General features: G+C 47.3%; 1 protein-coding gene across 2 annotated transcripts in view; it reads left to right on the plus strand.

Moving 5' to 3' along the window:
* ROCK2 (Rho associated coiled-coil containing protein kinase 2) overlaps window positions 1-25,759 on the plus strand; it is a 663,375-nt gene that overhangs the window by 568,906 nt on the left and 68,710 nt on the right. For both annotated transcript variants that reach the window (XM_078647798.1, XM_078647799.1), the window contains one exon: window positions 23,803-23,881. In XM_078647798.1, the coding sequence (XP_078503924.1) occupies window positions 23,803-23,881 (79 nt within the window). The remainder of the gene's footprint in view (window positions 1-23,802; window positions 23,882-25,759) is intronic.

The following is a 25,759-nucleotide window of genomic DNA, read 5'->3' on the forward strand; positions in this document are numbered from 1 at the left end:
GACCAGGACTATGTGGCACATTCTCCAGCCTCTCCGGATCCACAGACCTCGGAGTCTCCACCCGCAGACATCGGTGGATTCCACAACATCATTGAGCGGGCTGCCAAGAGGTTCCATATGTCCATGGAAACTCAGGAAACTGAATGCTTCCTTTACGATTTCAAGGAGCCCACTAAGAAGTCCACAAGGTCAATCCCTATCATTGACTTTATATGGAAGCAGGGCAAACAACTCATGCAAACTCCTGCTTCTATACAGGTGGTAGTGCCCAGACTTGATAAAAAGTACAAGGCCACCTCATCGGCACCAGCATGCCTGAAAGGTCACCCCAAGGCAGATTCCGTGGTGACTCAAGCGGCGCAGAAGAACTCACGAAATCCAGCCTCGCCTCTGTCGACGCCACCTGACAAGGAGGGCAGGAAACTGGACGCCGTTGGCAAACGCTTCACTACCACGTCGGCCATGACGGTGAAAGTGGCTAATTCGATTGCACTATTGGGCCGTTACAATCGCCAACTCTGGGCGGACATTGCGCCCTATCTTTCGAATCTGCCGGAGGATCTCAGAGAGGAAGCACATTCACTTCTCTTAGAAGGCCAGACCTCTGCTTCAGAGCTCATCGACTGTGCCATTGATGCCGCCATGACTGGTTTCCGGCAACTGGCAGGGGCTGCAGTCCTGAGACGACAGGGTTGGCTCAAGGCTACCACTTTCCGCCAGGAGGTGCAAACCAGGATATTAGATATGCCTTACGATGGCCAGCACCTCTTTGGTGAACAGATCGACGCAGCCCTCACCACCATTAAAAAGGACACGGACACCGCCAAGGCTCTGGGTACTCTACAATTCCGGACCCAGTCCTTTCGTGGCAACAGGGGAAGAGGACAACCTGCGTACAGAGGTTCCTATCAAAATCGGTCTTCCTACTCATATTCACAGTCCAAGCCGCAATTTCAACAGAGGCAAACACAACAGGGACGCCAGTCTTCCTACGGCAAATCCAATTACCGAGGAAAGGGCCAAAAACGACCTGCGGTCAACAGACAATGACTTGTCTCCCCGGCCAGCCCCTCCACCACTACATTCTTTACGACTTGGAGGAAAGCTGTCATACTTCCTACAAAATTGGCAAACTATAACAACGGATCGGTGGGTACTCCAACTCATTCGATTTGGACATTCCCTAGAATTCACCTCAATTCCCCCAACGACACCACCTCGACACCGATCCCACAGGCACCTACGATTACTTCTTCAGGAAATTGCTTCCATGCTAAAGAAGGGAGCGATAGATTCCACGGGCCCGCAAGGGACAAGGCTTTTACTCTCACTTCTTCCTAATCCACCAAAAAGGAAAGAAGTGGCGGCCAATCCTGGACCTCAGGGCACTCAACGTGTTCCTAAAGAAACAATCGTTCCGTATGGTGACTCTGCAAGAAATCCTTGGTCTTCTGGAGAAAGGGGACTTCATGACGTCCTTAGACCTTCAGGACGCCTACTACCATATACCTATTCTCAAAGGGCACAGGAAGTTCCTCAGGTTTGCGGTGGCAGGACAACACTACCAATTTCGTGTCCTTCCATTTGGCCTCAAATCTGCCCCGAGGATATTTACCAAATGCCTATCACCCGTGGCAGCATTCCTTCGTCAGCAAGGCCACCAGGTGTTTCCATACCTGGACGACTGGTTGGTGAAGGCACCGACAGCGGCCGCCGCAGCCTCATCCTCCAGCGCCTGTCTGGATATTTTCCACCGCCTGGGTCTGACCCTCAACACCGAGAAGTCGACTCTGGAACCCACCAAGGTCATCACGTTCCTTGGTGCGACTCTGGACACAGAGCGTGTCAAAGCTTTCCCCTCTCAGGAGAGAAAGGTCAAACTCATCTCCTTGGCCAAGGCAGTGGCTTCGAGGAGGACTCTACCGGTCCGCACGTACAAGTCCCTCCTCGGCATGATGTCTTCATGCATATTGCTCATTCCCCACTGCCGCCTGAAAATGCGTCCACTCCAAGAGGAACTGACAAAGCAATGGACGCAAGCCACAGGTTCTTTCGAGGATCGCATACGAGTCACTCGACCCATTATCAACCACTTGAAATGGTGGACATCACTCAACCATCTGTCAAAGGGTCTGCCGTTCCTGCTCCCAGCAGAACCACATGTAATAACTACGGACGCATCCCTGGAAGGTTGGGGAGCAGTCCTCCAGGAACTCCAGATCAACGGCAAATGGACGACACAGGAAACCAAGCTCCATATCAATCTGTTGGAATTAAGAGCGGTGTTCCTGGCTCTACAGGCGTTTCTACCACGCATTCAACACTCCCCAGTGCTCGTCAGGACGGACAACACCACGACGATGCACTACCTGAACAAACAGGGGGGGGCGCGTTCGATCTCGTTATCTCGAGAATCGCAAAGAATCTGGAACTGGCTTCTGCAGCATGGAATAACGTTGAAGGCGGAGTATGTCCCGGGCAAGGACAACGTCTTGGCGAACGCACTGAGCTGGGAGAGATCTCCTTCCCACGAATGGGAACTGGACATGGAGGTGCTGGACCGTATCTTCGAGGAGTGGGGCACTCCGAAAATAGACCTTTTCGCCACCAGGGAGAACGCCAAATGCCCAAGCTTTGCAAGCAGGCATCACCACTCAGGAACCCTCGGGAATGCATTTTCCATCGCATGGCGCAACGTATTTGCGTACGCCTTTCCGCCATTCCCACTGATACCCAGGGTTCTCAGGAAGATGAAATCAGAACCCTGCACTCTGATCCTGATTGCTCCGTCTTGGCCGAGGCAGCACTGGTTCACGGAGCTTCATCGCCTCTCTGCCCGGCCCCCTCTTCGCCTGCAGCAGTTTCCGGCCCTGATCACGATGTCCCAAGGGCAGGTCCTCCACCCGAATCTGAGCTCTCTGAAGTTGTCAGCCTGGCTCCTGAATACCGCGAATTCAGCCACCTGAACATCCCGCAGGAGTGCAGAGATGTCCTTGCGAAAGCTAGAGCTGACAGCACTAACAAAACCTACTCACTAAAATTGAAGCGATTCTGTTTCTGGTGTGTGGATCATGGTTTGCACCCCTTCCATGCCACTCCACAGCAGCTGCTGCCATACTTATGGCATCTTGCGCAATCAGGCCTTGCGCATGCATCCATCAAAGTACATCTAGCGGCGATTTCAAGGTTCACAAGGACGTCTACGGGCCCATCTCTGTGGGCGGACAGACTCATCAAACAATTCCTAAAAGGCCTATTCAGATCCTTTCCACGACCACGACCAATTCCTCCTTCGTGGCAGCTCAATGTGGTTCTTCATCAACTAATGAAGCATCCCTTCGAACCCATCCATAAGGCGGAGATCAAGTTCCTCTCTTGGAAAACGGCCCTCCTCCTGGCGTTAACCTCTGCCAGAAGGGTCAGTGAGTTGCAGGCTCTCTCCATCCAAGATCCCTTTCTGCAATTCAGGGAAGACAGAGTCATTCTGCGGACTAACCCTCGTTTCATTCCAAAAGTCCCCTCGGACTTCCACCTTAACGAACCAGTGGTGCTTAGATCATTCTTCCCAAATCCTACCACTGCAGCCGAGAGAACACTGCATTCACTAGATCTGAAGAGATGTCTTAAATTCTACATTGACAAGACACAACACTTCCGGAAGTCATCCCAACTGTTTATTGCCTTTAGTAGACCACGGCTAGGCATGCCCCTGACAAAGCAGAGTATCTCAAGATGGCTCTCTTCTGCGATCACCTTTTGTCACGACAAGGCCGGACGGCCTTTAGACTCACGAGCCAAAGCTCATTCGACGAGAGCCATGTCCACGTCTGCGGCACTGTTCGCCGGAGTGCCGATACTGGACATCTGCAGAGCGGCGACCTGGAAGTCCCCGCACACCTTCACCAGGCACTACTGCCTGGATACTGAGCTGATGAAGGATGCAGCAGTTGGCCGAGCAGTGCTTCGCCATCTATTCCAGTGAGGTGAGCCTTCCTACATCCCTCCATCCTTTACTGGTATGCACATTCTCTGACTGTATTTATATGCCATTGCATTTTGTGCTTTATAGTCACGTGATATGTATTATCTACATACTCATACCTGATGTTCCATACAGAATGTGCATAATGTATTGCTCGCTACTCTGATTCAGACATGTGAATCTATGAAAGACACCCAAATACTGGATAAGAAATGCGTTACTTACCTGTAACTGCAGTTATCCAGTATTGGTGTCTTTCATAGATTCACATGCAACCCTCCCGCCTCCCCTGGCAGGGCTCACCTTTCTCTCTAATGTGCTTACGCCTAACTAGCTTGGTGCGTACGAAAATCTGAGAGACTTGGGCTCCTGGCAGGAAGGTTCTAGAAGGAGGTAGTAGCTGATTGGCTGTTTTTCTTTATTTGGTCCTTTTTACAAAAGGACCCAGATAGGCCACCAAGGTAGGACCCTTGGGGCCTGCTCTGTTTGGTCCTTCCTGCAAAAGGACGTGGATAGGCTACTAAGGTGAGACCCTTAGGCCTATTCTTTTCTATGTATGTCTCTAGGACATTACTTTTTTATATACCGGAGGCTCCCGTCTCGACGACTGGGAATGATTCAGGCATGTGAATCTATGAAAGACACCAATACTGGATAACTGCAGTTACAGGTAAGTAACGCATTTCTTCTGGCTGGTTTCTGGTTTGAGTGTGTGTGCTGGAGGCAAGCCCTTTGGAGTGTAAGGAAGGCAGGGAACAGCTCTGCTCCCAGCCACTGTGGCAGGATTGCCTATCCTGCTTACACCAAGTCCCCTTTATCTCACTGTCTGGTGGAAATACGCACGCCCCAATAGCAGAGCTATTCAGTTACATGACCCAGGACACTGGCAGCAGGCACCAGATGTAATGGGCAAGAACGTTTCTAAAAGTGGCATTTTCAGAATAGTGACTTTAAATCTGGCTTTACCATTACAGAGGATTTTAAATTACAATTCAGTTTAGTCAAAACATGACATTTCTACTTTCCCAATCAACAGTTCGCATTTAAAATATGAAATTGTTTAACATAATGTTATCCAATGGAGATAAGTTTTACAGTATCGAAATATAATGTAGGTGTTTTTCACTACCAGGACATGTAAAACATGAAACTACATATCCTACTTAAAAAAAAAAAATACAATGCACCCTGGCTTATTTGCCTTTATAACTTACCTTAGGGGTGACATATACATATTAAAAAGGGAGGTAGAGGCCTGGCAAAAGGTTTATTTTGCCTGGTCGAATTGGCAGTTTAACACTGCACTAAAGGCTGCAAAAGCAGGCCTGAGACTTGTTTTAAAGTGCTACTTCAGTCGGTAGCCAAATGAGTGTTGCAGGCCTACTAGTAGCAATTGCTTTATAGGCCCTGGAGTACCACTTTACTAGGGACTTACAAGTAAATTAAATGTGGCAATCCGGTATAGGCTAATTTTCCCATGTTTGAAAGAAAGTGCAGATGCATTTTAGCACTGGTTAAAAGTGTAAAGTGCAGAGTACTAATGCCGACAAAAACTAATTCTGGAAATAGAAGGGGTGAAGGCAAAAGGTTGGGGGCAAGACCCCACCAAGGATGTCTGGTCTAAAGGCACCGCAGAGCAAGATCATCAAATTGTTTGGGCTCCTGAAGATCACAAAATTACAGAAGACGCTTCATTCAATATGGAAGTCAACTCTGGTCAGACAATACGTCCAAGGATATACCTACTACCCCAATCAACAACGTTATGGAAGATCTTCAGGAAGAAAGGGAAGACCCTCCCAGTCATGCTTCAGTGACAACCGAAAGAGGGCTTGACTCTCAACCTTTGCCCCTCCCTTCCATCTCATACACAGAATTGGGGGCCGAAGGTGGGGGGAGGGGGTGGATTTCTCCTTTTGCTCCCGCTTCGGTGTCCATGACATCTGACAAATAGGTGAGGCAAACTGTTTACACTAGTCATAGAATTTGTTCATTGACCGCCTGTATGTCAACCCAACAAGATAATTATCTCCACCCGAGGGAACTGCAACTGGGAATTCTCCTCCTCAAGAGAGCAATAGAAAAGTCTCCAACTACCAAAAAAAACGGATTTCACTCAAGTTTAATTTTGATAATAAGATAAAATATGGGACACTGGAAACCATTTCTGTACCTAAGACAGCTGAACAAGTATTTAAAAAAATAATCATTTCTGATGAACTCTGTTCAGGAGTTCTTTTTTATGATCCAGAAAGGCGACTTCATAGCAGCCTTGGATCTTCAGGACTCATACTTCCACATACCCATCCACTGAAATTACAGGAAATAGCTGTACGTTTGGTAGCAGGACACCACCACCAGTTCAAGGCACTTTCTTTCACACTAAAATCAGCACTTGGACTCTCACAGATCGTATGCCCCAGAACTTCCACAACACGCACAATGTTAAAACAAAGTCTTCCAAGCCCACTGTATGATTCAAATTAACAAGGACTCTGGAGGACCTGAAGAATGTAGTGAGTCACAGCATGCGTTTCCTCTTACAGAATCCTACATCCGCTGCGCAACGTAATCTAAAAAGCTCCAGGGCAAACTTTAGAAAATCGACCTGGCTGTCTAAAAAAAAAAAAAAAGATGACTTTTGGGCTCTGCTCTTGTATGTGAGCAAGTAAAAGAATGTCAAAGAGTTCTGGTCTATGGGCAACCAAAAGCTAACTGGAGGCTAGAAGGGCACCAATGGAAATATTCCTGAAACTGTTTAGGTCTCAATTTTGTCATTGCACTTTGCAATTGACAATATACCTGTGACCCCGTTTCTTCCCTAGCTATGTTCCAATGATTACTCGGATACCCCGATGCGTCTGACCTACCAGAGGACTGCTCAGAGAATAAAATCCTTAAGAACTGTAAAATTTTGACAGAAGACTAGTGCAGACTCAAACTTGAGAGAATGCAGAAAGACCGCGCCCTTGGCCCAAACGGGCTGCCATCAACCCTCTTTATATTTGACCCCTCATTCTGGGCCATGGCAATGTCACCTCTTGTAGGATTCTGCCTGGCAATCAACTGTATTCCGGACTCCTGTAAAGGATTGATTATTCGGCCAATCTTCAAAGGTGGATTGAAATCGGAACCTTGCAACTACCGCTTTATAGCGCTCCTCGATAACTATGCTAAACCTTTCGCCAGTCTTCTGCTCAATGACTTCAAAGCTTGGGCAGAGGAAGGACAGATTATTCCTAGAAATCAGTTTGGCTTCAGAGACAACTGTGGTACCGTGACAAAGTTGATGATGCTAGCCCTAATGTGCGACAAAGCTCTCAGGAATGGATCTGCGCTCTACACTTGCTTCAAAGATTTGAAAGCTGTATTTGACAGCATCTCCAGAGCCACCATTATTCGTAAATTGCAGGATTAGGGTCTTCAGGCTAATTTGAGATCAGTTGAGCAGCTCTATTCAAACACCTGGCGTACGGCTCAAACTAGCGTATGACACACCTGCTGTACGCGGACAACCTTGTGCTACTAAGCCAAAGCAATATTTGCCTTCAGCCCCAACTCTCCACCCTGCACTCCTATACTGTTAGGTATAACCTTGAAATAAACCGAGCAGAAACCATGATGGTTACAGTCGGAAGGAAAAAAGCAGGTCATGGCAGGTGGCACCCCAACGGGGAATGGCTCCAGCATGGCACTGAGTATAAATATCTGAGTATCTATCTGGACAGTCAAGGCACTTTCAAATCCCACTTGCTCTCCCTGAAAAAAAGGTACTAGCCTGATGTTCGTTTGCACTAATCTTGCCCAGAAACTTTGGGATCTAGCCTAGACTCCTTAATTGTGTAGAAGGCAAAAGGAACTCCCACGCAGTCATATGGGAGTGAAATCGTCTTGGGCTTGGAGCCTATGCAGCTGGGTAATTCTGTCACTCAAATTTATAAAGCTGCCCTTCTGCTGCCAAAGACCGCTTCACCAGCACAAATGAGGCTAGAGTTCATCATAACAAAGCAGTCCTGGGCCAGAAGCAGCGCATTTCTAAACTTGTGCCATAGGCTTCAACTTGCTCTGCAAGGCACTATAAATGTCTCACTCTGGCCAGAGATGGAGAGCTGTGGTTCTGTAGTAGGGAATCTCTGTGTATAGTCATAATCTAGTGAATCGTCCCGCCCATGTGCGGGTACCCTGAAGCAATCAAAAATAATCTCTTAAGCTGTCTTCTTTGCAGTCCTGCATTGACACTTTAGAGAAAATCAAAGACAAATAGTGCAGCCTATAATTACAAGGCTGCACTGGCCAACACTTCAACTTAAAGTGAAAAGGATAGTCAAATAAAATCAAATTTTACACATCGCCCATAGAGAAACTTCCCTTCACCAAAATCCTTGAAATGATAGAGAAGAAGGGTTGGACAGACAAGCCCCCATAGGTTGTCATTATGTGTCTGGAAAAGGGATACCGTGCCTTTAAGGAACTCTCCAGAGACCCTTGGTATTCCAGGATCCACAGCCAAAGTCCTTTTACTTTCAGTTCTTTTTTCCGGCTCCTTGTAGCAGGACCCTGGAGCATTGAGCTCTCCCTTTTGGGGTATTTTTTCAATTTCTGGCACTTTCCCAGTGCTTTGAGTGTTTCACTCGACGTCTGGGGTCTTCCTCTTCCATTTGCTGTGTTTTTTAACCAGTTTTACCACCTCTTTTTGTCGAAAATGCCAGCTTTATTCGACAAGTGCCCTGAGTGTGGTAGGAAGAAGGCTAAATCTGACCCACACAGAGTATGCATACTCTGTCTTCCTTCCACCCATGTCCCTGTCTCCTGTGATATCTGTCACTCTTTCTCCAGGAGGACCCTGCGTGACAGGGATAAGATTCGTCTCCAAGGCCTGGAGCAGAGGAGACATGAAGAACCAGATGGGACTTCTGGGCATGGAGGGACTCAGTCATCGTCCTCTGCCCGTGCTTTGGCCTCTGGGGGGCTCCCCAGTCAAGTATACTCCTGAGGCTTGAGCCGGGAGAGGTTAGGCTGTAACAGTCACCCTGTAAAGCGCATTTGATTTTGCACATTTTCGCTGTTTTTAACTTCGTTTTTTAAAATCAGAGCTGCATGATTTTAATGTTTACCTGGGCTCTGTGCTGCTAAATTGGTCCCAGTCAGCTCCTGAGGTTTCAAGGGGAAGGATCTCGGGCGTGTAGGGACCCGGACGGACGCCATCTTGGAGGTGGTCCAGGGTCAGCGCTCTAGTCCTCCACCATTGAACTAGGTAAAAGCAGGGCTGGCGCGAAGGCAAGCCCGTCTTCGCCTGTCCGCGCTCGGCCCGCGCTTAGCGCCAGGACCCCTGATGGCGGTAATTGCTGGATACCTTCATGTATTACTGCTGGGAGGAAAATAAACTGTATTTTGCCTGGAACTGGACAAAGGCCTAATTACAAGTTTCTTGGTCTGTCCAGCTTGTAATACGCCTATTCCCGCAATTTTAAGGTCCCCGATCCAGGCTTTGCTTAAAGCCAAAGAAGAGGGAGCTGGGAGAACAGTGCAGAATCTTAAATGCCTTTAATTGAATGCTAGATCTCTGGTGAGGCATAGTCTGGATTGCACTGAGCTATTGCAGGATGAAGAGATTAAAATCGCGTTTATCACGGAATCCTGGACCGATGAGGCTTCGGGTCCGGATTTAGTTAAAGCCACTCCGCCAGGCTTTCTCATCTTTACATTGGATAGACCACAGAGGAAAGGGGAGGGATTGGCAATAATTTACCACAAATCTCTTAACGTAAATTTTCAACCACTAGTCTTGGACACATGTGAGGCCTTAGCTTTTAACTTTACTCTTTTTAATCACCACTTTTTTAGAGGATGTCTAGTATATAGACCTCCTAGTCCGAAAAATACTTTTCTTAGCTCAGTGGGAAATATTTTGGAGGAGGGCTTGTGAGCCAAGGCCTTTACGGTGTTATGGGATTTTCATTATCATTTAGAAAACCCTACCGATGCTGATTCTAGAGCACTAATTAATTTGATGGAAGGCGCTGAATTAAAGCAATTGGTGATGGGATCTTCCCACAAGGCGGGCCACACCTTGGATGGTATCTTTTCTAACTACTCAGCCCTAGAATTTACAAATATAATACCGGTTACGTGGTCAGACCATGCGGCCGTATTGTTTACTATCACAGTTCTGAAGCCACTGAGGTCGGATCGAACACCTAAACCTGCCAAGGCGTTTTGGGCCTGGAACAAAATAGATGGGTCACTATTGGAGGATCTCCTGTCCGCATCCGCAGAGGCACTCTCACTGGAGGTGGAGGCGGCTGCTTTGGCCTACACAAAATGGATTGAAAAGGCCTGTGTCACCCTTGCCCCTCCCAAACTCTGCCTCCCCACCAGATCACAGCCTTCAGCTCCCTGGTTCTCGGAAGAATGCAGAAATTAGGTTGCAAGAGACTGGAAAGGATATGGCGCAAAGACTATAAGAACACTGATAAAAGGCCCTTCAAAGACAGTCTGCTAGTTTATAAAAAAAAATGGTGACAGCGGCGAAACAAGGCTTCTTCACCAACCGTATTAACCTAGCTAAAAATTCCGCTAAAGAACTGTTCAAAACGGTTTCCTGTTTGGCCTCCCCCCAAATCCGCAGCTACGCCCGAGCCTCGAGCTTTGTGAGGAGCTGGCAAAGTTCTTCTCTAACAAAGTAGAGACCATTTTCCAGGCCTTTTCTTGCCTGGATAGGTTGAAGCGCCCGCTCACTAGAGCGGAAAATACTACTGAAGATCCCCTGGGGGCAAAATTGGAGTGCTTTACCCCAGTGAAGGTTGAGGATATAAAGGGACTGCTTCAAGTGTTAAAGTCAGGCTCACTGTCAGACCCATGCCTGGTTACTGTTAAGTTGGCTTCAACCCCGATTGCTACATCGTTGACGGCCTTGTTTAATAACATGTTTGCGACCGGAGACTTCCCGTCCTGTTGGAAACGAGCATCTATTTTGCCTCTACTAAAAAAAACAAATCTGGATATTGGGGATCCCAACAATTATCGCCCTATAGCGAGACTCCCCCCTCCCAGCTAAAGCCATAGAAAAAGTGATGAAAGCCCAACTCAGTGCGTTCTTAACGGCCATTCGGGCGTTAGACCCATCGCAACACGGGTTCAGAGCCAGTCATAGCACTGAATCAGCATTAATTAAAGCCACTGAGGAGATCAGAGCAGTGGTCGATGCTGGGGGGAGGGCAGCGCTGGTCCTTTTGGACCTTTCCGCGGCCTTCGATACGGTCCACCATGTAATATTGTTGGACCGTTTGAAGGCTTGTGGGGTACAAGGGAAAGCATTGGACCTCTTGGAAGCTTTCCTTACCAACAGAGTTCAGAGAGTGGCACTCGGTGAATACGATTCTAGACCTTTCGTTTTACCTTGTGGGGTGCCCCAGGGTTCGTCCCTGAGCCCCACTCTGTTCAATATATACGTCACGTCACTAGCTCCAGTAATTCGAGCTTTTGGCTTTGAACTTACCTCTTATGCCGATGACACCCAGATAGTGGTGTCACTGCTACTGGGCAAAGAGGATGGAGTTGCAAACAAATGTCAGGATTGCATGTTGGCAGTGGGGAACAGGATGGCCGGAAATTGCCTGAAATTGAACTCGGCTAAAACGGAAGTTATAGTGTTTGGTTCAAACGCTAATTTCTGGAGTCCAAATTGGTGGCCTTGAGGCATGGGCAATGCCCCTTTACCTGTATCCAAGGTCAAGAACCTAGGGGTACTGATGGACGACCAGCTTTCCTTCGGTCCTCAGGTCAACGCGTTGTCCTCCATCTTTTTTCTTATCAAGACAATCCGTAAAATTCTCCCCTTCCTTCCAGAAAGCTGCAAGAAAATAGTTGTCACCACGCTGGTATTATCGCGTCTTGATTACTGTAACAGCTTGTTTTTGAATGCGCAACAGAGCATCCTGAATAAAATGCAGGTTCTGCAAAATGCTGCAGCTCGTTTGATTACGGGCATTCCTAAGTACGTCTCTGTCACTCAGGAGCTGGTTAAACTTCACTGGCTCACGGTGCGAAAGCGGATCTCTTTCAAAGCTCTCTGCACGGTATTTAAGGCCTTGCGAGGCCTAGGGCCGTCTTTTCTTAAGCAGTATTTTCGTTGTTACCTTCCTGCAAGACGCCTTAGATCATCGGAGGCAGGGCTGATTGCGGTGCCTCGAATTAGAAAAGCACGTTGGCGGGGGCAGAAGCTTTGTGCTGGGAGCAGCCAAGGCCTGGAACGCCCTGCCCCTGGCTCTTAGGAAGGCTACGAATCTGATGGCCTTTAGAAAAGGTCTCAAGACTTGGCTATTTGCTCGCTAAATCTCTTTCTGGCCTCTGCGTTTGGAGTATTACTTAGCGCCAGGACACCTACGGGTAACAGTGCGCTGTATAAATTCCAAAAATAAAAAAAATAAGAAAAGGCCCAGAAAAGGCACAGATCCAGGTCGACGTCAATAGCTTCGGCGTCGAGAGGTATGACCACCATATGCTCCCCGTTGACCCAGGGCTCTGGGTCCAAGCGGCATTGCCGCTCGACGTCGAGGGGCAGAACGTCGAGACCTCGGACGAGGTCGTCGTCGAGGACTGCACCGGCGTCGACACACCATCGACGTCGAGATGAGTCCAGGAGGCGACGGCGTTCGCCGTCGAGGCTGTACCGCCAGTTGCCGTCAACGTCGACATGACGGTAGACGTCGAGAAGAGACAAGTCAACGTCGAAGAGAAGACATTCGACGTCGAGGAGTGCGTCGAAGTCTAGAAGATAGACGTTGAAAAGTAAAAAGTCGAAGAGGTCGACATCGAGGAAGGAAAATTCGACGTCGAGGAGACATCTTCATTGGCGAGCTCCCGGTCGCGGCGGCGCCGGCACTCGGCCAAGAAGAGGTTTGCCTCCAGAACATCTTCTTCGAGGCCTGCTCAGAAGAAGAGGAGAGTGGTGAGGTCATCGGACTCGGTTCACGGACCTACTCACCTTCTAGTCCCAGGACGCCTCCACCTCCACCGCTGCCTCCGAGGATGCCTCCTCCACAGCTTCCTCCTCCAGCAACGATTCCTCCTCCTCCTCCACTTCCACCGCCTCCTACACCGCCCCTGCCTCCTCTTCCACCGCCTCCACAACCTCGGCCTGAGGTTCCGGCTCAGACTTCTCCGCTTCTGCCTCCTCTAAGACTGGCGGCTCCGGCGAGGCCCAAGAGATCTAGATCAAGATCTAGAGGAAGGGGTCGCACTCGCAGTAGACACCGCTCCTCCACAAGGTCCCGTCACCGCCATCGGAGAGACAGGTCGCGGTCCCGGTACACAGGCTCCTCAAGTGACCGGAGGTATTCTCCAACATTATCGGATTCCCCTCCTACGAGGGTGTCACCTGTGGATGACATTGTGACATTTCAGGAGGTGCTGCTGACGGGGGCAGCGAAGTTAGGGATCACATTGACGGTACCCACGCCATCTACCTCTGTGATCTTTGAGACTTTGCACAAACGGCATCTCTCTTGCCCGTTGTTGCCCTTGGTGCCAGGACTGGAGGAACCCGCATGAAGGCGGAAGTAGAGACATTGAAGGCCGTTGGTTTGGTGAAACCAAAGGAACAACGGAAGTCCTTCCGCCCGTTCCAGAGGAGATATGGTTCCCAGAAGCGAGGACAAGGTTGTCAGGCTGGCCAGCAGCAACAACAGCAGCAGCAGTATCAGCGGCAGCCTTTCCAGAAGGGCCAGAGGGGCAGAGGCGGCCAGCAGTCCTCGGCGAAGCAGGGCACGGCTGGGTCTAAGCCCTGAGGTGCTACTTCCCCCTCGTCCGTTACCCGCTCCGGTGGGGGGAAGCATACAAAATTACCTGCCAGAGTGGAGAAAAATTACTCCGGACAAGTGGGTGCTGAATATTGTTTGCAATGGATACAGTCTTCGTTTTGTCAGCCCTCCTCCAGCAATTCCACTGGTTCGCTCGCAGTTCCAGCTGCGCAAGCTCCAAGCGGAGGCCAATACCCTGTTAAGAAAAAGTGCGATAGAAGACGTCCCTCTGTCTCAAAGGGGAAAGGGTCTTTACTCACGGTTCTTCCTGGTGCGCAAGAAGGACAAGAACGAGTTCAGGCCCATTCTGGATTTGCGACAAGCAAACAAATGGATTTTGCATGCTGTCTTTGCACCAGATTTATCCTCAGCTACAAAGAGGAGACTGGCTTTGCGCAATAGATCTACAGGATGTGTACTTCCATGTGCCCATTGCACGGAAACACCGGAAGTTCCTGCGCTTTCTAATCCGCACCAATCACTTATCAGTACACCGTACTACCGTTTGGACTGAAGTCGGCACCCAGGACTTTTTCAACGGGCATGGCGGTGGTGGCAGCGCACCTGAGAAAGAACAAGGTGTTTGGCTACCCGTACCTGGACGACTGATTGATCAAAGCCTCCACCTTCCTGGAAGCGCAATTGCACTTCAACAGGACGGCCGTTCTGTTGAACCAACTGGGGTTGCACATAAACATGTCCAAGTCTGTTCTGATTCCTGTCCAGTGCCTACAGTACTTGGGAGCCTCCATCGATACTCTTTCAGCAAGCGTGTCTCCTTCGGAGGAGCGACGCTTATCGATCCTTCGGAAGGCTCAGGCTCTCATAACTGTTCCATCTATGACAGTGAGGACGGTGTCCTCTCTACTGGGGTCGATGGCCTCTTGCATCTTCCTCACACCACACGCACGCCTCGTGAAGTAGTGTGGCTCACTGGTTAGAGGCGGCAGACCCGAGAGCAGAGGGCGGCCCGGGACCAGGGTTCGATTCCCGGCGCGGCAGGTTTCTGGACCAGGGTCAGCGGACTCGATAATTCTCTCGCCTCGGTGCCCACTCTGATCAGCGTTCACACTCGGCAACTCTGGGCATTAGCTTGCCTCATCTTCACTAACGGCCCCACCAGACTGCCGGGGATGCCTGGTCTCACCCTGGAGATACCCATTAAGGGACCATCTCTCAGGGAAGCCAGGAAGGGTTTCGCAGCGGTCGAAGCGCCTTGGGACCCTACGGGTAAGTAGTGCGCTATATAAATGCCTATACATTTACATTTACATACATTTACATTTACACATGAGGCCGCTGCAGGAATGTCTGGAGGATCAGTGGGACCAGAAGCGGAGGATCCGGCTGTACCTTCACGCTCAACAGTCCCTGAGATGGTGGTGTTCAACAGAGAATCTCCTCAAAGGGGTTCCATTCCACAAGGACATTCCCATTCAGACTATTGTCACAGATGCTTCTCTCCACGACTGGGGAGCGCATTCAGACCATCTACAGATCCAGGGAATGTGGTCCCCGGCGGAATCCACGTATCACATCAATTTCCTGGAACTCAGAGCTGTTCACTTGGCACTGAAGGCCTTTCATCCGTCCTGCCATACCAACTCCTTGCTTGTATAGACGGACAATACGACCACAATGTATTACCTCAACAAGCAGGGGGGGCTCGAGATCGCGCACACTGTCACAAGGAGCGCAGGCGATCTGGCATTGGCTGCTAGCCAGTGGACTGATGAGAACGGCTACCCATCTGCCAGGTGTGCAGAATGCTCAGGCGGACGCACTCAGCAGGCTGGTGCAAGAAAACCACGAGTGGGTTCTAAACGACGAAGTGCTAGGAAACATCTTCGACAGGTGGGGCACTCCGGACGTAGATCTGTTCGCCACCGCCAAAAACAGAAAATGCAGAGACTTCGCCTCCAGGTATTACCAACTGGGGACTCTGGGGAACGCGCTATGGATCAGCAGGTCGAACAGCTTTCTGTACCCTTTACCACCCATTCCCCTGATTCCGGCAGTACTCCTCAAGCTGTCTCAGTCCAGAGCACGGATGATCCTCATTGCTCCAGAGTGGCCCCGACAGTGGTGGTTCACGGACCTGCTTTACCGGTCTCTCCTACCCCACCTGCGGCTGCCGTGTCGGCCGGACCTTCTCACGAAGTTCGGGGGCAGATGGTGCACCCCAACCTCTCATCGTTGAGTTTGGCGGCATGGCTCCTGAGATAGTGCAATATGGACACCTGAATCTGCCTGACGATTGCATGAATATACTCAAGGAGGCTAAGCGACCTTCTACTAGGACTTCCTATGCCTACACGTGGAAGAGGTTCTGCATCTGGTGCACTTCCAAGAACTATGATCCGACGACCTGCAAGGAAGATGTAATTCTTCCATACCTTTTGCATTTGGCTCAGTCTGGCCTTAATTCTCATTCGATTAAGGTTCACCTTGCAGCATTAACTGCGCATAGGAAATGCCCTTCACAGACATCGTTCTTCCAGATTCCTGTGATTAAAGATTTTTTGGAAGGATTGAAGAAAGTGTTTCCTCCTGTTCGGCGTCCTTGGCCTTCATGGGAGCTGAATGTGGTGCTGTCCAGGTTGATGAAGGAACCTTTTGAACCTATTCATACGGCTTCACTACAGCACTTATCGTAGAAGGCGGCTTTCCTCGTGGCCATTACATCGGCCCGCAGGGTGAGTGAAATTCAGGCATTGTGTTGCCAAGAACCTTATACTGTGTTTCATGCTGCTAAGGTTGTGATGCGTACTCACCCTAAGTTCCTTCCTAAGGTGATTTCTGATTTCCATGTCAATCAGACTATAACTTTACCTACGTTTTTCCAAAATCCTTCCACTTCAGCGGAAAGGTCTCTTCATTCCCTGGATGTCAGAAGGGTGTTGAAATTCTACTTGGATAAGACCAAGGACGTTCGTAGGTCAGACCAATTGTTTGTCAATTATGGGTCGGTCAGGACTGGTCTTGCCCCCTCAAATCAGTCCATCTCGATGTGGATTGTATCCTGTATCCAGTTATGTTATCAGAAAGCTAACAAGACCATAGGGGGTAAGCCTAAGGCTCATTCAACCAGGGGCAAAGCAGCTACAACGGCTTTGCTACGTAATGTTCCCATTGCAGATATCTGCAGGGCTGCCACTTGGAAGTCGGTCCATACCTTTGCTAAACACTACTGTCTGGACTCTGATGCCAGGGCAGATGCGTAGGTTGGGCAGGCTTCGTTGAGAAATCTGTTTGCACAGTAGTGGTGTTGTCTTTCCTCCACCACCGGATTGGTTTGTTGGGATGGGCTTGCCATTCTATTCACTAGATTATGACTAGACACAGAGATCCCCTACTACAGAAGGAGTAGTTTCTTACCTGTAACTCCAGTTCTGTAGTAGGGGGTATCTCTGTTATAGTCATAAGCGCCCGCCCTCCTCCACGGTGGAGAAAATAATAATGTACTGTATGCTACAGGCCTTGCTTTATACACCTTCAAAAAGAACTGAAAGTAAAAGGACTTTTTGGCTGTGCATCCTGGGATGCCGAGGGTCTCTGGAATGTTCCTTAAGGCACGGTATCCCTTTTCCAGACACATAATGGCAGCCTATGGGGGCTTGTCTGTCCAACCCTTCTTCTCTATCATTTCAAGGATTTTGGTGAAGGGAAGTTTCTCTATGGGTGAAACTTGGCAATATGTGTAAAATTTGATTTTATTTGGCTATCCTTTTCACTTTAAGTTGAAGTGCTGGCCAGTGTAGCCTTGTTATTATTGGCTGCATTATGTGTCTTTGATTTTCTCTTAAGTGTCTATGCAGGACTGCAAAGAAGACAGTTTAAGAGATTATTTTTGATTGCTCCGGGGATACCCCTACTACAGAACTGGAGTTACAGGTAAGAAACTACTCCATCCTCATCCAAACGCCATACCCAAGAAGAATTAAAATAACTTGCATGGGGGGGAAACAAAATCTCCCTCTGCAGGCATTCAAAAAGCGTCCTGTGGTTTCCGCGAAAAAATTGCCAAGACCAGAAGACATGGCTACACTGAGCAAATACTCACATATATGGGCAGTAATCAATTCATGCACCCCGAGAATAAGCAGAAATACATCACCTGCACCTGTCCGCCATGGCTAAAAGACAGATTTGCAGCTCTTCGGCTGGGGTAGTGGAACCTGCGGGCTCATTTCCCTCCATGTTGAAACACTGCAACTCAAGGAGCAATGTGTCGTTTTTGCGGCCTAAGCGAGGAAACCATTCTTCACATACTATGCATTTGTCCTTTCCTGATACATCTAGGGAAACATCTACTACACAGAGAATATGTTCGCTTGGGAGTCCGGACATTCCGTCAGGCTGTAATCGCCAGGCTAAACCCAGAGAATATCACACTCACCTTAAAAACAGTAAAATTACTCCAGATGACTGTAGCGAAATTGAGCCCTGCAAACACCTTTTTTGGTACAGATCTTGGCTTTAAAATCTGTCCTCCTCATTAACTAGCTGCTACTGAGTACTCGAGGCAATGCAGGGACAATCCATTCCTTTAATGCACTTTGCAATTTTATCGCATAAGTTCCCAAGAGGAAGGTCACAAACAAATTTGCTGCTTGGCTACTACTAAACATTAAACATCAGCTCAGCTTTAGGGTAACTTGTGTAGCCTTTGCATTTGCACTTCCATATTGGCTCGGGCCATAAGAATGACTGTCCGATGATGTTGCAAAATCGGGCCGTGCAACCACCTCCTGTATTGCAGAACTTGGTATTAAAATCAGCCCTCCACATTAAACACACTGCTACTGAGTATCTGAAACATTACAGGGACAATCAATTGCCTTAATGCACTTTGCACTTTTATCACACAAGTTCCCAAGAAGTTGGTCACAGACAATAATGCTGCTCGGCTACTGCTAAATATGAAACGTTGGCAGCAGCCTTGGGGTAATTTGTGCAGCCTTTGCATTTGTACTTTGCATATCAGCTTGGGCAATCAAAAGATTTATGCTATTGGGGTCGTTAGGGCAATAATACCTACTTTTGCACAGACCAAAAACTCGTCTTTGCACTTTTTCCTGCACTTTTTGGCACTTTGCTCTATGCTCCTTTAGCTACTCTGCTGCTAAGAGCCTGTTAATAAGGACCGCTTCTACTGTTCTACTGTTAATTTGTGTCTACAAAACCTACATGTTTTTCACTCTTGTCCTGTTAATAAGGACCACTTCTACTGTTCTACTGTTAATTTGTGTCTACAAAACCTACATGTTTTTCACTCTTGTCCTCGTAAGGTTCTATCGAAACCCTTTGGGAGAACAAGGGTTCAATGATGACTCTGAGCCAGCATTAGAAGCAATCCTGGACTAACTGGCTGTCGTTCACTCCCAAAAGTGAATGCTTTGGGGGACGCGTAGCCAAATCTGAACTACAGCACAGGCCAAAAAAAGAAAGTTGTCTCTGCACTTGCACTTTTTCCTGCACCCTTCGGCACCTTGTTTTGTGCTTCCTCACCTTTTCTGCTGCTAAGTTTCTGTTTTTATGAGGTTCGCTTCTCCTGTTCTGCTGCTAAGTCACTGTTAAAAAACTTCTGTTTTGCTTTTGCCCTCTTAAGGTCTTATCTAATCACTATGGGAGTCCTGGGGTATCCTTTTATCTTTATTGTGTCCTAATAGTGGTTTAAGGTCCGTTTTTAACTGCTGGATATATGACGTGATGCTCGCCTGTAGAAGTTTTAATTAACTGGCCAGTAAATACACTTTATTTGTTTGTACTTGGACTACTGGCTCGTTAAAGCGCTATCAAGGGAAGAGGCAAGTTTTTCTACGACAGCCTGAATCAACCTCTTCTGGAACCTGGGTCTCACGGTGAACAGGGAGAAATTGTCTCTACAACTCCAGATGAAAATCCATTTCCTGGGTGCTATACTCGACACATAGCTGGGAAGGCTTTTCCATCACTAGAGAAAGTTGTAAAGCTCCAAGCTATGGCAGAAAGTCTATTGACAAAACAATCTGTTAGTCAGACTGTACACGTCTCTGTAAAGCCTAATGTCATTGTGTATAGGCCTCCTTATCTTTTGCAGACTCCAAAAGAGACCCATCCAACAAGAAGTGGACATGCAATAGAAGCAAGCTAAAGGCTCATGGGATGCCATAGTCCAAGTCACAAGACGACTGAAACATGCACTGTTGTGGTGGAGATTTCTAGAAAATCTCAAAGCAGGTCTCTTTTCAAACTCCACCGGAAAGAATTGTACTGACAACTGATGCATCAGTGGATGGATAAAAAGCTCATCTGCAAGAACCCTGAACAAGAGTCCCCTGGTCAGATGCACAAACGATACTTCAAATCAGTGTGCTAGAGCTCAAGCCATACATTTAGGCCCTGCAAGTGTTCCTTTCAAGATTAGCAATTCTATTAAGCCTGGAGAATACAACATTGATGTTCTACAAAGCCAAACCAGGGGTAGGATTGTGGAAAAGTCAGCCCATAACGCACCTGATGCCCAGGCTGCTGGCGCAGGACGCCTCTTAGTTCCCATCTTGAGCAATTACCAAATAAAGAGACGGGCGCTGGAAGCAGGAAAACAAGAATAGAGTTTTATTTCTCATGAGGAGAGCCTGTCATTTCGGACACCCGCATAGTGTCTTCAGGAGGAGCTCTCTCCTTCCTACCCACGCCACACACACCAGTTTCTCTGAGGCTTCGTCTTTTATACACATGTTTATGATGCACAAACATTCCTTATTACAATAGAGACGCTTAGAAGTAGGAAAAGGCATGCTTGGAATCCCAGCTTCGGGCCTATTCCCATACCAGTCGCTCAGATGTCATCCTCCCCTCCTGAATGTAACAAGAGATTGTGATCTCTCAGCCGGACATTCCTACAGGACACGAGGGCAGGAGGGGATGATCAGATCAAAGGTTAGGCAGGCGATAAGATCGGGCACTTCGGCTGGTGTATCACAGTTTTGTTATGCTGGGCAGGAAAAAGGGGGATGTACATCCACGAGGTTTGGTCTCAGGACTTGGGACTGGGTCGAGAGGCCAAGTGCAGCCTGGGGGGGGGGGGGTTGTCAGCTGAGGGGGAAGGGTGTTCTTGGGAGGAAATGGGGGGGTGTGGGTCAAGCAGGAGTGCTACTTCTAGAGCAGGGTCACGCAGAGGGAGAGGGTCTTATGGCCGATGCATGAGCAGTGCGCGCGGGGAGGGGTGCCGAGGGTTTAACAAACGGGCAGAGAGGCCATGGTGCCTAAAATGGCTGTCGTGTACGTGTGTGCATGGGTCTATGCTGGCGGGATAACACAGTCAGTGTTTAGCGATATCCGTTCTGCTTACAACAAGGGGTACAGTGAACACAAATGAACGCTGCTTATGTACATATACATTGTCATTTTCAACAGGCTGTCCCAGCCTCTTTTCAGAAGAAGCCCAACTGCTATAGGATTGGACAATTTCCCACGAGATCGACGTTGCTGTGGAGCACTTGTCTAGATGCCAAAATGATCAGATGGATGCACTATTGCTGATAACTTTCATACTGCCACATGTGGTAACTACACCAGGATTAGGTGGATTACATGTTAAGGTAAAGGGGTCGAACTATGATACATCAATCTATTTTGCCACACCAGGCAACAAGAAATACCAATACTTTGGAATTAGATTTTGGCATGGAGGGACAATGGACAATGCCCTTTTAATCAATTCAACTAAAATCTTTGCTTACTCCTTCCCTCCATTTCCCCTGATACCCAGAGTGCTGAAGAAGGGGAAGATGGATCATTGCACCCTGACCCTTATTGCGCTGGCATGTCCATGCCGATACTGATACAGCGGTCGGCTGTAGTTGTCCGCATGTCCGGTCATCTATCTGAAGTTGCACTCCAATCTCCTCTCCAGACACCATCAAGAGATTCTGCACCATGACCCTAAATTGCATAACCTGCCAGCATGTCACCTGAGTACTTGCAGTGCGATCATTTAGATCTACCGCAGAACTGTATAAATATTTTATCTCAGGCACGCTTTTTCTAACATTACCCTTTGCAGGGAGAGCTGGGGAGATGCAAGCATTCATCCTCAAAGAACCTTTCCTCCGGTTCATAAACGACAGCGACATCCTGAGAGCCAATCCCAGGTTCATACCCAAAGTTCCTGCTCACTTTCATATGACTAAACCTATATTTCTGAGATCTTTCTTTCCAAATCCATCTACGTCAGCAGAAACATAGTTGCATTCATTGGACTTAGCAGTGATAACTCAGGATCTGCATTGATAAGACATACATACATCTAATCAGCTATTTGTGTCTTGCAGCCAGAAAGAGGTCATCTCCTCTCCAAACAGGGGATAACATGTTGGTTCTCAACCTGCATTGCCTTCTGTCACATTGAAGCCAAGTGGCAACTCCAGGGAATAGTGAGGGTGTATTCCACCAAGAGCATGGTTTCAACTACATCACTCTATGCTAGTATGCTCTTGCAAGAGATTTGCCGTACTGCCACCTGGAAGAGCTAGCACACGTTCATGGAGCACTACTACCTACTGACACGGCAGTGGGAAAGGCACTCCTCAGAAACCTATTTTGATAAAGGTGAGCCTGCTTCCACGTTCTTATGTATTATAAGGTCTACTGATACCTTTCTGATTCTAGCACGTCAATATATAAAAGATCCACTGTAGGAGAAGAAATTAGTTACCTGCAACTCCAGTTCTCTAAAATGTGAATCTTTTATATAGTCCACATGCAAGCGTCCCTCCTCCCTGGTCAGAGGCTTGTTATATACTCCTCTCACACTTGTGCATTGAAATCTGAGCTATGGTGGCCTCTAAGAGGAATAGGAGCGCTGATGCTTCCACCTCTTTGGCTGAAGTCCGGGTTGCTTCAAATAAGGTGGATGTGCTACTAAATAAACATTGTTGTTTTAGGTAATGGTCATGTTAACACTGTTTGCTCATCAGCAATAGGAGCCATTGGGAAATTGGAAGGAGAATGCCATAGTCGGAGACCTCCGTGTAGTTTGGTTCATACACTTTTGAAATGCTGGTCACCAGTGGTGCTAAGGTTTAGCTCTTGCTTGTTGTTCTCACCTTTGAATGAGTGAGTTGTATGTTCCTTGTTGGTCATAGTCCACTCCTGTTGTAAAGAAAGTGGCTGCCCCATCTTCTCTGGAGCTAAACATACAGGATTCTTTTTCTCTCATTTTGGCACACGTTATTGGCTTGTGGTCGAGAATCATGCCATATTTTAGTCTCTGGGTGTAATAATCCAGGTAATACACTTTTGCTGCCTCACCTACCTGCTTCGCAACTTTTTGCATTGCACTCCTTCCGTGCTTTGAGATCTACCACTAAGGGCCTTCTTTTTGTTCCTGTGTCCTCTATTAACGGGACGTAGCACACTGTTTCCCATATTGTGCTGCTACTCAGTAGAATGGTCTCTCTTTAGAGTCTGACTGATTACCTCTCCCTTCCAAAACCCCAGAACGTCAAAAACTCATCTTTTTTTTTCTTCTTTGTAATGAATATTTCTCTGAAATGAATCCACCGCCAGAATTAAGTCAAATGCATGTTTTATTAGCACCATAATTCATAATTTCCACAGGTATGAGCAGACAGGCACTCAAGGGCATGGAACATCTACGCGCAAGCCTCCCAAAACGTGACTCTACTGTACAAGAATGTCTAGAGGAAGGAGCCTCTAGACTGTGTAACTTGTAATGTCAATTTTTTCTTGTTTGATTGTCAGCCATGTTAAAACATTGATAACAAAGTGTTTTTCAATCACAGCAAGAGAGAATGACTGATGCATTTGTTGGGTGTTAAGGAAATAGCTGTACAGTATTGGACACTTTAAGCGAAGTCTCCAACGCTTACAAAAGTGGACTAGCCTCAATATGTAGACTATAGATCCAATTTATGAATGTGTTGTTACACAAAGTTTTGTAACATCGCAGTGTGGGTGATCTTTCTTTCTCTGGCATTGTGCATTCATTTAAACAATGCTCTACTTTTACAGCAAATTATTCCATGTGCGACCAGTGACTCAGACTGACGTGTACAGAGCAGATTCCAAAGAAATCCCTAGGATATTTCAGGTAAATAGTTAACAATTTGTATTCTCATTTCAGTGTCTCAATAGGAGGACGTACATCATGTTTTCATTGATAAGGCTTCCATTATTGCGGTTTTAAAGATGTGTATATGTTGCTTTGAAATGTATTGTGGTTGGAAGCTCGTTTAATGTGTGTTAAATGCATCATCTGTCACTTGTGCATGCAAGTGCCTCCTGAATATGTCATTGCTATCAGTAAGTTCCACCTCCACCATGTGAGTAGGGTAAGTTGCACAAATATAGGCATGACGCACTCTATGGATGTAATTTGTCAACTACAAGAATATATTTGCCCATAACAGGATGGTGAAAAATAGACAATGACTTATCAAAAATAAAGACACTTAATTCTTTCATCTGACTTGCCAAAGTGTAGTCTATGCATTGATTTTCTTTTTTTAATACTAAAGTTAGCATCACTGTCAATCTCTGTTTTTAACGTTGAAATTAAATGCCACGAAACTCACAAAGTGTGGCTCTTGCTTGATTATGGAGTTTTATGACTTCGGAGCGGAGTGGCTGCAGGTTAAATGCCTTAGGTTAGCAATCGCCTAACAGGCTTAAAATGTATTGTACCTGGTGGGTCCAGTCCCAGTGAACAACAACAGTTTATTTTCCTAGTTATCCCAAATTCCATCGCATCTGCATAACATACCATGGTTGTGGAATGTGGGGTTCTGACCTCATTAATTGAATGGCTACTGTGAGGCATTTTTGCATTTTTTAATTGGGTAAAATTAACCTTGTTTGTCTTACACAAACGTTTATTTTATAGAAAAAATAGATACTAAAAACTAGATAAAGTTGTGAAACATTGTTTATACCGTGCAGTTAGTTAGTTACTTTAATTGCAGTTTCAATTAAATTGACTCCAAAATGTATTTAAAGCATGGCCAGGGAAAGAGTCCCGTAGATACATTTACTTAAAAAAATGTAAACACATACTCAATCCTCTTTAAACTCTACCTTCTACCTTTGTTGATGGTTTGCCTCCACATGATATTTAATTTGGCAGGCCACCATGATCCGCAAACAGGTTACTTGCCATACTTCCGCATTTCCGTTGTGTGGCACAAATGCCATTTGTTTGCCAAGCCTGTCAAATCCTCCATTGACAAGATTGCAATATTTCTTTCTCAGCATTAACTGTAGCAACACAAAACCATATCGGAGTTAGTTTCCTTTGCCATCTGGCATAATCCATATCTTAACTCACCGTTATTTGGTCCTGAGCTAAAAGAACTAAATGGCAAGTTTAACAGTTTGAACCTCAAACATTCTTGCTTAATATTTGTGCTTAACAAGAACTTGTTCACCTTTAAATCAAAGTATGAGTTAACAACTAATAGTCTAGATTTCATCTTTGCTGTCAGTCTTAGGTTATCGAAAGAAAAAAGTGATATATTTCTTGTAACCTTTCCTGGTAACCGACTTATTCAACTCATTCCATCCCCTGCTGAGTAAGATGATGGATTTGCCATGTACCTAGCTAGCCTTCATAGTCCTAGCATAGGATATCAGATAGAGACAACTAGCCACAGATTCCTTAGCTTGTGAATTCTTCCCAGGCATTTGACTGGATCCAGAAAATTTTCAGCACAGCCTCTGCATGCCGGGGGACAGTCTTGTGCGGCTCTGTGATGACGTTGACTCTGATGCGACGTCAGTTGATACTTATAAATCCAATCCGGTGTGCGGAAGTCTGTTTCTTCTTTTCCGGCTGCTACCCGGATCCGGAGAAGCGTATCTCCTGGCCCTTTTTCGGACTGCTGTGACTGAAACAGTGTGCCAGCTCTCTATGCCTTCTGGATTTAAATCTGTGGGACTTGTACTCAACCGATGTTGGGTATGGATCCTCATT

Source organism: Lissotriton helveticus, chromosome 6 (genome assembly GCF_964261635.1).
Source record: "Lissotriton helveticus chromosome 6, aLisHel1.1, whole genome shotgun sequence".
NCBI lineage: Eukaryota > Metazoa > Chordata > Amphibia > Caudata > Salamandridae > Lissotriton > Lissotriton helveticus.